This window comes from Notolabrus celidotus, chromosome 1, assembly GCF_009762535.1.
Source record: "Notolabrus celidotus isolate fNotCel1 chromosome 1, fNotCel1.pri, whole genome shotgun sequence".
Classification (NCBI taxonomy): domain Eukaryota; kingdom Metazoa; phylum Chordata; class Actinopteri; order Labriformes; family Labridae; genus Notolabrus; species Notolabrus celidotus.
The window spans coordinates 32,098,943-32,112,139 of NC_048272.1; the positions used below are offsets into that span (position 1 = coordinate 32,098,943).

The window sequence follows — 13,197 nt, forward strand, 5'->3', positions numbered from 1 at the left end:
TTCATTTTCTATGAACAAAAAAGCACTTAAGATGTTGAGTAGAGGTGACTACTGGGATGTGTTAATGTGCTAAATCATCTCCATCATTTTATAAATATCAGAGGCAAAAGTTTCAAAAGTTAAGTCAATGCAGGGATGCCTCAAACCTGCAGTCTTCCTTATGGCCAGCAGGGGGAGTCTTTGAAAAACTCGTCCTTGTCGATGACGCTGGATGACTCTTTAAACTTTTCAGTTAATTTATAACCTTAACGATGATTTCCTGATGAGCTCATGGTCTCAATATTTAGTTTCAAGTCTTCTCTCTGCTAGTTGGGTCGTCTGTTTCTGGCCTGCTACATTTCTCTTTACTTTTTCACAACAATTCAGAACGTATGTATACACTATGTGAATTTAAAGCTGATACATGTTGCTGTTTATCATACATTAATGATTACAGGGAAGAATGTGCAGTGATCCCGGAAGTGCTGTAAATGCAGGAAATACATTGGAAATACTGCCCAGGTTGTTATTGTAAATGAGAACTGGTTCTCAATTGACCTACCTGGTTAAACAAAGATTAAATAAAATAAAGATAAAAACATTGCCGCCGAGCAGCCCCAGGGCTTGCGGTCCACATTGATTCAACGTGTAGTTACATTTTGGAGGAGGTGCAGGGTAGGCCTCTGCATAAGTACAGAAGCTACGCGGACCTACAGTAATCTATGCCATCGATTCGACACAGAACTATAAACCAGGCTTTCGAGTCCAATAGACCATAAGCAGGGGAAATAATTTGAGGCATGGCTACCTCTAAAAGCTAAAAAGCTGCAACCACTGCTTTCTCTTAACCAGGATAGAAGTGTTACGATTCTTCACCAGCCTGTCAAAAACATTTGGTCAGCTTTGGCTTTAAACAATAAGACGTCAGTGGCCAAAATATGGTGGCCAACAAGTTCAAACACTCTGCAACAACTCCAACAATCTCCTCGAGAAACAAGGTGCAACCTCAAAACATTATGTAAAAGTTGAGTGTGCCAAAATACATGAATGATGCAAATTTAAACAAACACAAACTTAGAAAACATGCAAAGGAAAAACTCTGCGAAAAAAGTTATCACAAAGAGAGAGAACCAGGCTGGTAGGAGCGTTAAATGAAACAGGTTTATTCATGTGGGGTCTTGTATGTCAATGCATTTGTTTTGTTTTTCATTGCAGTTTTTCAGAGTTATTTTGGATCTTTGCACTTCTTTTCAAAGTTGTATAATTTCAGATTTTGCAGCCGTTTCTGCAGTTTGCATGTTTGCAGCGTCCACTGTACCAAACATGCTCGTTTCGGGCTTCAAATGGGAGAAAGAAGTCAGAGTAACCGACTCTACCACAGAGCATTAAAACACACACCCCTTTCTAACTGCAGTTACATTTTTTAGAGAAAACTTTTGGGGCCACCAGAGTTCAAAGACCTCAAAGTGGAGGCTGACAGATCCCTGCAGCGACACCAATTAAGCAGATTTTCTGTCTGATGTGGAGCGATGACATGTGTGTGTCAGTCAGAGTGCGTGCTGCTCCTCAGACTGGACGAGTCGCTCCTGGGAGGTTTGTGTGTTTGTTTTGTCACTGACTTCATGAGCTCTCTGTTTGTGTGTCTCACTTTGTTTGTTTGTGAGAGTCTGTGTGAGTCACCTCGTTTACACTCCATCATTACTAATGCAGTAACACCCGTCACTACCACTCTGCTCTCACTCAGAGGTAAAAAGGTGACTTCCATTCAGAGACACGCAAAGCAGAGAAAAACTAAAGGTGCAGTGAAGAAAGTCGTACAGTGGCCCTGAAGGTTCAAACACAATATTTAAAAAAACATGATGATTGGGGGCAACATTTCAAACATTACAAAAAAAATCACGATGTTTTCATTAAATTGTCATTGTTTATTTAATTTAATCTCTTGTAAAAAAAATTTGACTCATGTTTGTTGTTTTTTTTTGCAAAATGTTGTGTTTTGACCTTCAGGGCCACCATAACTTGGCTGTTCATGTACAGTTGCAGTAATTTTGACAGCTGACAGCTTTAAGGTTAGTGCATCACTAGAGGAGGAAATCAAGTTCATATTTAGTGGTTATAAAATGGTTCCAAATGAACTCATTGCCCAACAAAGTACGACTTTGTTCTCATGAATGTATCTGACCTGCACAGATATCAACTAAAAACAAACATCTTCACAGATTTACACGCTCTCAGTGATGCTGCTTCAGGGCATACTCCGTACACACACACACACACACACACACACACACACACACACACACCCATGCACACACACACACACACACACACACACACACACACACACTCTGTCCATCCTACCGTAGTTGGTGCTGGGAGCTGTGTATTTGGTGCTAGACTTGCGGATGATGTTCTCGTGGATTTGGTACCATTCGTTCTCGTTGTTACACCTGGAGAAAAAGAGCAAAGTCTCAGGTCGTAAACAGCAGAAACTTTTCAGTGACTCATGTTTTATATGTTTTAAAAACATGAATAATACCTGAGAGATGTTTAGTTAGGAACACAACCTGTCTTTGGTCTATCAGGGTTTGGAGATGCCAAAAACATGACCTTCTCTCAGATCCTGATTGTAACGTCATGATATTAAAAGTTTTGGGTGTTAATTGGGTTGCCTTCTGTTTTATGTAGCTGCATTGTTACAAACAGCACAAAGAAGAATGACAGTGCACAATTTTGCAAACCAAGGCCTAAGATAACTGCAGAGGAATGAAAGACCCGAACACGAGACCCACTCGAGACCAGGGCCTTATCTCGTATTTCCCTCCTGGTTGCCTCTGCCCCAGTCTCTACCTTCCACCAGCCTAAACCTGCCCATACCAACTCAAGTTTTTGTGGACAATAAAACCTTGTTCTACCCCCTCCTACTTAGTTTGTTGGTCTGCTTTTGGGTCCAGTTGTAGACTGTGCAAACACTGTAACAGTAATGCTGTTTAAAGCACTGGTAATCTGAATTTGATATCTATAAAAGCCTTTGTTAGGATTGGGTTAATCCAAGTCAGTTCATTTTTGTAAACTGGGACAGAAGTAAACAAGATTATCTGATCCTGGATGTTAAAACATGGCTCTCCAAATCCAGATCATTTTTATTCAGATAAAACCTTCAGAACAAGCAAGCCCTGAAGCTGTGCATGAGAACTCTTTAAAGCAGACCCCCTGTTGTTATGATACTGACACTGAACATAATAAAATAAAGTTTGATTTGTGCTTCACAGAGAGGAGAACTCGACAATCAGTGCAGACAGCTTAGACTACAGAACCACAGCTGAAGCCGCGTGTACGACACGAAGCAGAAGAACAGAAATCTGAGGCACCAAAGATGGCACCACAGCTCCTCAAAGTAGACAGAAGTACAGTAGACCTACGGGCTGATTGTTGTTGTGTTGTTGATCAAGAACTGAACTGTCGTTAAGTGTCACTGACATGTTAGCCTTTTCTGTCACATCAACATCACAGGAAGCTCCAGACACTGTAGGCCCGAGGTACAAAGAGAGGGATGTGAAACCACCCACCAAGCATGAACCATCCTTTAAGAGTTCAGCTGAGGATGTTATTAGACATCACACACACACACACACACACACACACACACACACACACACACACACACACATACACACACACACACACACACACACACACACACACACACACACACACACACAACCACCCACACAAAAACAGTTACATCATGTTGTGACTGTTAGGCTCTGCAGGGCTCCTGCAGGCAAGTCTTCAGAAGTTTCACCCGATGGGGATTCCCTAATGTCTGCCATCAACAGTGCGTGTGTGAGTGTGTGTGTGTGTGTGTGTGTGTGTGTGTGTGTGTGTGTGTGTGTGTGTGTGTGTGTGTGTGTGTGTGTGTTTGTGTTTGTGTGTCTGAGTGAGAGAGAGAGAAAAAGAGAGAGAGAAGGATGGCAGAGTGCTGATGGCTTTATAAGACTGCAGAGACCAATGTGACAGAGCAGTGAAGTGACTGTCTGCAGATTATGGAGGCTTTAAAACTCTCTTCTTCCTCTCCTTTACATAATCACAAACATAAAACGTCAGTGAGGGAGAGGAAATAAGAGACTGAGGAGTCACATGAAGACCAGAGCAGAGGGCAGAACAGAGAAAGGAAGAGGTCAGTGTGGTGGTTAACAGGACAAACACATGAGAGAGATGCGGATATTGTTTCTCTTCATCAGCAAACATGTTTCATCTTGAGTTTGCTTCATCCTGCAGCTCTGATAGAGGCTGTAATGACTGAAAATCATGGCTGAGAATCCCAGCTGGAAGTGTTACAGAAAAGATCCTCACAGAGGCAGAAACTAGAGAAGATGTTAAATCACCCTCTTCATGACCATCAGACTCCACTTGTGAAGATAGAACAGAGTTATTATTCTATGTACAGCAGCATATCCAGTAGGGTGACCAGGGGTTGGCTTTAGCTATGCTAAAATCAACAATTCAGCCTTTGTGTTGCAGTATCTAAATCCAGGACAAGAGTACTGAGTTTCAGGACTTGTGATTGCACTCTGACTTGAGGACTGACTGCACTAAGAGTTGGAAGATGGAGAGGAGGTCTCAGACTGATAAATCAATAAACACTGCTGACACGTTTCCACATGTATTTGCATTCTTGTGTTGTCTTGTTCAGCAACAGTTCCTGTCTGACGCCTAAAGAGACTCCATGAATCATAAACCGTGAGCTTTACTTTCATATAATTTCCAGCAAATGCGAGCAGGAGCTGAGCAACATGTTTGATATGTTAAAGGGCATTGAGGAGAAAACAGGAAGCTCAAACTTTGAACACAGAAAAATAAGTGAGATGCTAAAGTTACTTTGACTGTTGTGCTTGCTAATGTTAATGCAAGCCTTGACAGTGACTCAACCCAGTGCATCCAAGATGTTTGGTTTGTTAAAGTTCAGATTATAGTGGGTGGGCTGCAGGTACTTTGGGGTTTATTAAAAACCTGCAGTGATCCACCACGGCAAGAACAATGAGTGTGTCTAACTAGTAAGAGAGACATTTTTACATGGTGCTGTAACTTCAATGATCATTTAAGTCTCAGGTTCAGATGGTGAAGAGTTTAAAGTGACACAGTGCTCCTCTTTATGAATCCTCAGGTATTGGGACTCAACTTTGACTCCTCTCTGATTCTTCTAAGACACGGCTATTCAATTAAATAATTGGTCGGGCCGAATTTTCAGACTAAGGACATGAGCTGGGCCGGACATTTTTAGCACAGTGAGCAAAGTTAACCATTTAAAAGAAAAACAAATTGATAAGATAACAAACACACTGGATGTTTATTAACATATTGCCACATCCAAAAGGGCATAAACACAATAAAAGAGCAGCACTTATGGGTTAGTTGCTAGGTTATGATAAGTGTTGCATTCAATGTTTGTAATAATGTTGGAATTTTTGTAAGAACTTGTCAGCGTTAGTAAAAGATTTTTTTCTTGCTGGACCCAAATCACAATCACTCTGCAGTTGCTTTTGGGCCGCTAATTGAATATGGCTGTTCTAAGGCAACTTGGACTCAGGACTCGACTCAGACACGAGGTTTGGTGGCTCGACAACAACACTTGGCTGTGATACAACGGACGGCTAGCAGCTTTCTTTTCATTTCAATGTAAAACACAGGCTGTTTTCGAAACCACCTAGTACATACTTCCTATGAACATAGTATTCAGTACATACCACATACTACATACTGCGTTTGAAGGTAGTATGTAGTTTGACTCTTCTACAGTGTCCTTTCAGTTTCGGAAAGTGGAAGTAAACAATGACCAACCTGATTGCGAAACTGCTTCTTTAGCATCACATATGATTTAAAAAGTTAAGAAGTGGTTTATATGGAATTTAATAATTTTTCCAGCACCTAAAAACTGAGTGCCCCTGTCAATAAAGAAGAAAGAAGAAGAAGCAGAAAGTTAGCACTGTGAATTGTGTGAAATAGAAGGGAGGCAGACTGGTCTGATGCATACTAAGAAATTCTCCTGAATCAGTACGACATCCAGGTAGTTTTGGCATATTTTTGGCATATTTTGTTCACATACTACATACTGAATTTTGGGCAAATCAATATATATTACTAGTAAAGTAGGCGGTTTTGAAAACAGCTATTACCTTTCATTCATATTTTCAACTGTGACTTTGGACAAACATTAACTTATTGGGTCCTGATAGATTAAAGTTGAGAGGATCAAACATTGCTGATGTGTTTTGTTTCTCTTTATAAGTTAAAAATTCACAGGAGTATAACATCTTAAAATAAACTTTGAAGTTAATAGTTATAGTAGTAATGATTAGTGAAGACAGAAGGGGTTAATATGTTTTGCTCATTTATCTGTGTGCACACACACTTCAGGCCGCCTCTGCAGAAATCCTGAAATGCTCCAGCTGGGCCCCCCCAGTCAAAATAGTCTGGGCACGCCCCTGTCACCGCCGCCTCAATCCTTCCTCTTGTTTTTATTTTGTGTCATCAACAGAATTATTATTATATACTGGTATACATTTAAAAACAAACAAACACATGAAGGCAGCAGCAGACGAGCAGTGCACATAACAAATACTGCTTCTGTTGTGGAGTCTGGCAGATTGATGAGAGCGGTGTAATTGTCTGTTTCCAGTTTAACGTTCTCTCTCTCTGCAGCGCTGAAAGACTTAAATAACAATCTGTCAGGGTGGAAACCAGAACGTATCCTGATCAGAGCTTCAAAACTTTGTGTATCTATTAGTTAGTTAAACTTGGAGGCAGGCACTTTGAGCTGTAGATGTTCTGCCTGATATTTATGACTGTGGTTGATTTTGACAGTAATTTGCAGGCTCACTTGTTATTTCATGTTTTTTTAATGCATTACAGTCATGTATATTTTATTATGTTTTCATGTTTGGCTGCTCATTATGTCGTAAACTTTGGGTGATGTGCTGCTGCCTGTTTGGACAGGACACTCTTAGAGAGCAATCTTTAATTTCAGTGCTTTTTTGATTTAATGACGGTTAAATAAAAATATTAAATAACATATAATAAACTCTGGGGAATGTGTAAAAATAAGGCTTCTGACTACTCCAAACTAGTGTTCTTCTCTCCCCACAATATTCAATTCAGGCCTACTCAATCCTCTGAAAAGAAACAGACATCATGTGTGAATGCGTGCGTGTTTGTGTCTAGAAACTTGATGTCTTCTTTCCTAGACCAACAAATTAAAGCTCTGATGCTGACACTGCAGTGAGGAGCTTTGATTTTATGAACTCACAAAACCTATAACGTTTCCCGTGTGCAACAGTACGTGGTTTATTTTGTGCAGTAACTTAATTCTGCTTCCTATAAGAGTTTTATTAGTGATTACTGAGTAAGTCAGTGTGTAAGTTCTCTTTGGTTTTGCAACTCACGTGTAGACTTTCAGGACAAAGTCTTTCTCCTCTTTGAGCTCTGAGATGGTCTGCAGCACGTCGCTCATGGCCAGGACAGCACAGCCGTACGGTCTGCGGTACTGAACGTGTGGAGGACCTTTCTTACTGTCATTCAGCAGCATGCGACCTGCAACAGGAAATGTGAGTGTGGATATTAAACATATGCATCTATTTTGTGAATATAAAAGGTTCTGTTTAAACAGAAAATAATCAAGCCTGTACATGAAATACAGACTCTGCAGATGGTGTAGGAGTTGCATCGCAGATAAATAAAGTTCTACCTGTTCTGATAACCTGTGAGATGATGTACAGGTCTCTCTTCATGTCTTTGTTGCTCAGGTCCTGCAGGGAGAGTAAAATGCACAGAAACTGATAAAGAGAACTTCAAATACAACACTTACATTTAACTGAGATAGAAGAACATCGGTCAAAACAAGCGCTTCAAGGCATCCTTTCAAATGTTGAAAGGATGCAGAAATATGAAGCTATTTTCTTTGTTGAAGGACAACTGAAGAGAGAGTAAATGTGGGAAGAGGACAGTGTGGTCGGGAGTGGAATCTGTAGCCTCTATATGTGAGGCGTCTGCTCCACTGACTGAGCTTCATTGCTGTCCTTAAAATATTATGATTTAAGTTGATATCTCCAGCACAGTGACTTCTAAATCCTCTTAATGTCCCTCAGCATGCATTAAAAAATTACCCAAAAGGACAGAAATAGAAAAGTCTCAACTTAGGGGGCTGATTTTGTCATGGAAGTCACACCTTCTCACTGAGGAGATAAGGCTTACAGAGTCAGTGACATCTTTTCAATCACTTCTTTAAACTCACTTTTACAGACTTGCTTTTTCTGACTTCACTTTTTCATTTTAATTAATTCATTTTAATTTTTTAAACCTGACAATTTAGTTATTAATGGTTTTATTATTTCTTTTTTTCATTTTAATGCTCTTAATCTATCCTTTTCTATTTTCACTGATGTTATTTCATCTTCTTCTTCTTAAAACCTTGTTATTGTCCTTTAATGCTTTAAAAAACAACCTCTGTAACAATGATTTATTGGTCTATTTTTTCATCACTTATTCTGTTTAATTTTCGTTGAGTCTTTTTAACCTTTACTTTGTATTTTGTTTTTTGCATTGTTAGAATTTCTACACTTCTCTCTTTCCGTTAAATGTTTATGTTGATATCCTCCTGAATTCTGCCATGCTTTGTTTGTCAAAGCATGTTGTAAACATTTGTTTTTAAAGGTGCTTTATAAATAAAAAGTTATTATTACTATTATTATCATCATCATAATTATCATTATTATTAACATTATTATTATTGATATTATTATTATTATTATTATTATTATTATTATTATTATTATCATCATTAGTATTATTATTATTATTATTATTATTATTATTATCATTATTATTTTTTTTATTTTATTTATGTATCATTATTATTATTATTATCATTATTATTATTTTTTTTTTATGTTTCATTATTATTATTATTATTATTATTATTATTATTACTATTATTATTATTATTATTATTATTATTATCGACAGTCACTTAAAATAAAAACATTATTTAAGTGCGGATAAGGATTCAGGGAGGGAGGGGTGGACTGAAGTTTGGACTTTACATTCTTAGTTATGGTCGTTACTCTAAAATTAGAGCAGCTCATTTGTTGTTGTGTTTTCTGTGTTGTAATCTGTCTCCTTAAACTTCTGAACACACCTTTAACAAAGCTGCTGTTTGTCTGGATTTCAGGGCTGTATTAATTACATAATTCTGACTTCTAAACAGTTCCAAAATAAAAGCAAATAAAATCCATTGGTCATGTTTCTTCTTGTCTTGCTGAGCCCCATGATTCTGACTAAAGTAGTTGATTCTAGGACCCGTCAATAGGGGGCAGTGCTTCCTCACGTATATACAGTTCACAAAGCTTCCCTTCTTTAACTGTGTGTGTGAGAGAGTTACCGTGAAGAGGGCGCACAGTCTGTCCACTTTCTCTGGATTCTTTGGTCCTCCGTTCTTGTTCAGTCTCACCATGAACTTCTCACTAAAAAAAAAAAACACAAAGAGAAAAAAACTGCTGTTATTTCTTTTAAGTTCAGTGTGTGTGTGTGTGTGTGTGTGTGTGTGTGTGTGTGTGTGTGTGTGTGTGTGTGTGTGTGTGTGTGTGTGTGTGTGTGTTGTGGGGGGGGAGAAAGAGTTTGTTTCTCTTAATACGGGTTGGATCTGAGAGAAACTCACAAAGGAACCAGTCTGAAGTCTTAGGGTGTATTATCTTTGTTCACAACAGAGCTACACCTAATCCCTCCCCTCCTGTGCTGTTACTGGTTAGTACTACCGAGCAGTGATTCACCAGTTAGGCCGTAGGTCAAATACAGGACTCAAAAGCCTCCAAAAGTAGCATGGGAGGTGGGGCCTTCAATGCATTCATGTCACATTACTGCATGTCACTGACTTTACATCGTCCTGCACCAAGTTACTAATTATAAACTATCCTGCGATGTTAGTTATATCAGTCCTATAATCATTATGATAATTGTTCATGTGAGTCTTACCTTCCTGACTCCAACTGCTATATTCATATTATCATAACCATTTATCACAGCAGATGGCTACACACCATATATCTGGTTCCGCTCGAGGTTTCTGCCTGTTAAAGGATTTTTTTCCTGCAGCTGCCACCAAATGTTCCAGAGTGCTTGCTCATGGAGAATTAATGTTGGGTCTCTGTAAACATTATTACTAGGTACAGTCTTGTTCAGCTCTTTGTGTAAACTTTCCTGGGATTATTCTAGTAATGATGTAGCACTCTGTCAATAAATTAAGCTGAAACTGCACGATCAATTAAATGTTAAATTTAGTGCCCTATGTTTATCAGTAAACAAATTCAGAACTCTCTTTCTATTTCAGTGTCTCTTCTTTCTGACTACATGCATCTACATCTTGTTGACTTAAGTGGAGACAAGTCACAAGTCATCATGCATCTGTTTCTCTTTAACTCAAACCCAAAACACAGAATCAAACATGTCTAATTGTCCGTCTTATATAGAAATTATGTTTTCTTTGTTGAACTCGTACAACAACTTCTTCTCAGCCCGACTCCAAGGTGAGGATTCTGCTCAGCTTGGACTTGCTGCCCTCACTGACTCTCCTCAGAGGGTTTCAGAAAGAGAAAAACTCCCTCAGACTTCTCCTCATGCCTCCTCTCTCCTCCCCACAGAGAGCCAGCAGTGAGGAAGCTCTCAGGCAGCCAGTCTCAGACTCTCTCGCTTCAGGGAACGGTAAACTGTTGTCTGCTGGTGTCAGCGACTCGGTTCTTTTAACCCGTACTTTCAGGGGGATGTGACTAAGCTGACATGCTTTTATTCAATAATGGTGTGTTTGACATTTATACAGTGAAGCCTCCAGCACATCTTAAGATCTCTCCAGTCATACTGTATGAGACTCTGTGAGCAGCGAGCAGCACATACTAATCCACTGACATTTGCTGACTTTCAGTCTCTAGCTCTGGGCAAGATGCATCTGAACGCAGGAAAAAGCGACCCACATGAAGTCTCTGTTTCTGCATTGACTGAATGCATTGAACACTTTGAACACTGGGCTGTTGGCTCATGAAAGACTTCCTTTAATATGATGCTTTAATCTGGCTTTTAATTTGGAGTAATTTCCTTTCAGCCCTGGTCATTGTTTTAACAACATTATTTATTTATTTATTTCGTTATTGTATTTATCTGGCCTTTTTTAACTAGAACTGGTTTTTAATTATTTTTTTTTACCCTTACTTATGTTATCAATTTTACTCTATGGGTTTTATTTTAATTTTAAGTATTTTTTTTTTGATATGGTATTTTATTATTTTATCCACTTCTGTTTTTTTCTCTCTGTTCTTTTGTAAAGCACTTTGGGCTGCATGCTTGTTTGAAAGGTGCTGTATAAATAAAATTGTGTTGAATTGAGAATTAACAGAGAGCGTTAATCTGTTTCATCTTTAGTGTAATACCATCTCTATTCTGTATTTCTCCTCGCTTGCTTCCATAGACTGTATAATTAATGGATGTAGTATCCGTGACGTCACCAATCTATTCTGAAGCACTGTTTTGCAGCCAATCGTCAGCAGGAACCATATTGGAACCGCTGAACTAAATTTAACTTCTGTCGAACTAGTGTGGGGTAAAGAGGCGGGCTTTGAGCCTTTTGCTAACAGCTACAGTGTTCCTGCCTGTCAGTCAGGTCAGTCATGTCCTTAAATGGACAAAACTCGCAATCTTATAATCTTCTGAACTGTCGCTTTATAAAAAATTCACCCCCGTGTGCCGATAGAGAAATTAGCAACTCAGATCTAAATAGTTTTTTTGAACCAGGCTGTAAACATGTTTATTTCTGCTGCAAATATCGTCTTTTTGAATGGGTGTGTATGTGGTTTCCGGTGTTTCTGCAGCCAGCCTCAAGTGGATGCTCTATGAATTGCAGTTTATAACACTTCGGCCTGGGCTTCATATTTTGAGACCGGAGGTTGCCGCTTGGTTTGAACATATCAGATCACCTGTGGTATAAGAGGGACACCTGGATCTTTCACTCATACATTCAGAACAATATATATAGAAGCCAACAGCTTCCATGTCTGTTCTGCTGTCACAGGTCTGATGAGATCTTTGTTACTCCTCTCATTAACTCTCCCTCAAAGGTTGGCTGCTACGTACCTGAACTCTTTCTCTGACTTTTATTAGTCTGCTTACAGATTTATATACACGCCAGTGAAGAATGACTCATCTTACTGTCACTACCAGAAAAGTAACAAACCCAGTCCAAGCTCCTCTCCTCTGCGCTCACTCTGTGTTGGCATGACTTACTGAAGACTCTCTCTCTGTCTTTAAATATGGCTTGAGGACCTTCTTGGAGTCCTCACTGCCTAATATCCTCTCGCTCTCTCTCCTGGCATCCTTCACCGTCTTTTTCTCTCCTAAAAATCCTGTTTTCTTTCTTCACCTGCAGCCTTGTGGAATTAAGTGTCAGACTGAACAGGAAGTGTTGAGGCGGTTATTCTCCGAGGTCTCTGCTGTTGGATCGTATCATTTGCACGTTGCTTTGGTAAAAACAAGTGCAGTGCATAGCTGCATTAATCCTGCACATGTATTTCTCAGTTAATCAGATATGGTGATATGTTATTATGTGATTGTCCTGCTATTTATTAGTTATCACTTGTTGTTATCCTGGGATAGATTGTATGGTATTGTATCGAGTTAAATCATATTGTGAGTCTTCCAGAAATCCCTCCCTGACATATGTGCCATGCCTCTTATCATCCTCAAGCTATGAGACATGTTTCCTGATTCCAGCTCTTTAAAAAGTCTTTATTATGTAGCGGATATCCCGCATAAAACAAATAAAACGACTCTCAGGCTATTACCAATATTTGCACAACTCCCTGCAAACAGCAGCCGAGAGGCAAAGTGACGATTCCCCACAGCGTTCACACAATGTCCTAATGTTTAATCGGAACAATTTATTCTAATCCCCACGAGGTACAACCACCCGAACAAACAAATACCACAGAAGAGAATAAATATGAGTTCCTCCCCAAACAGTGGGAGGTGTGACCGTGTGCTGTGTGTCTGACTGTGTGGTATGGAGAGAGAGGCCAGAATAACAACACACACAGACACACAACACGATATATTGTAAAGCAATAAATACACACACATCACATCCACAGTGATTTGAAACTCTCCCTTAGATGGCAGCAGGCA

The 13,197-nt window shown here is 39.3% G+C and overlaps 1 protein-coding gene across 3 annotated transcripts in view; it reads right to left on the reverse strand.

Annotated features, from left to right (window-relative positions):
- Positions 1-13,197, reverse strand: part of LOC117832576 (dedicator of cytokinesis protein 3-like) — a 267,287-nt gene that overhangs the window by 45,032 nt on the left and 209,058 nt on the right. For all 3 annotated transcript variants that reach the window (XM_034711939.1, XM_034711880.1, XM_034711804.1), the window contains exons 11-14: positions 9,416-9,497; positions 7,724-7,784; positions 7,422-7,569; positions 2,341-2,429 (exon numbers count right to left, since the gene is read on the reverse strand). In XM_034711939.1, the coding sequence (XP_034567830.1) occupies positions 2,341-2,429; positions 7,422-7,569; positions 7,724-7,784; positions 9,416-9,497 (380 nt within the window). The remainder of the gene's footprint in view (positions 1-2,340; positions 2,430-7,421; positions 7,570-7,723; positions 7,785-9,415; positions 9,498-13,197) is intronic.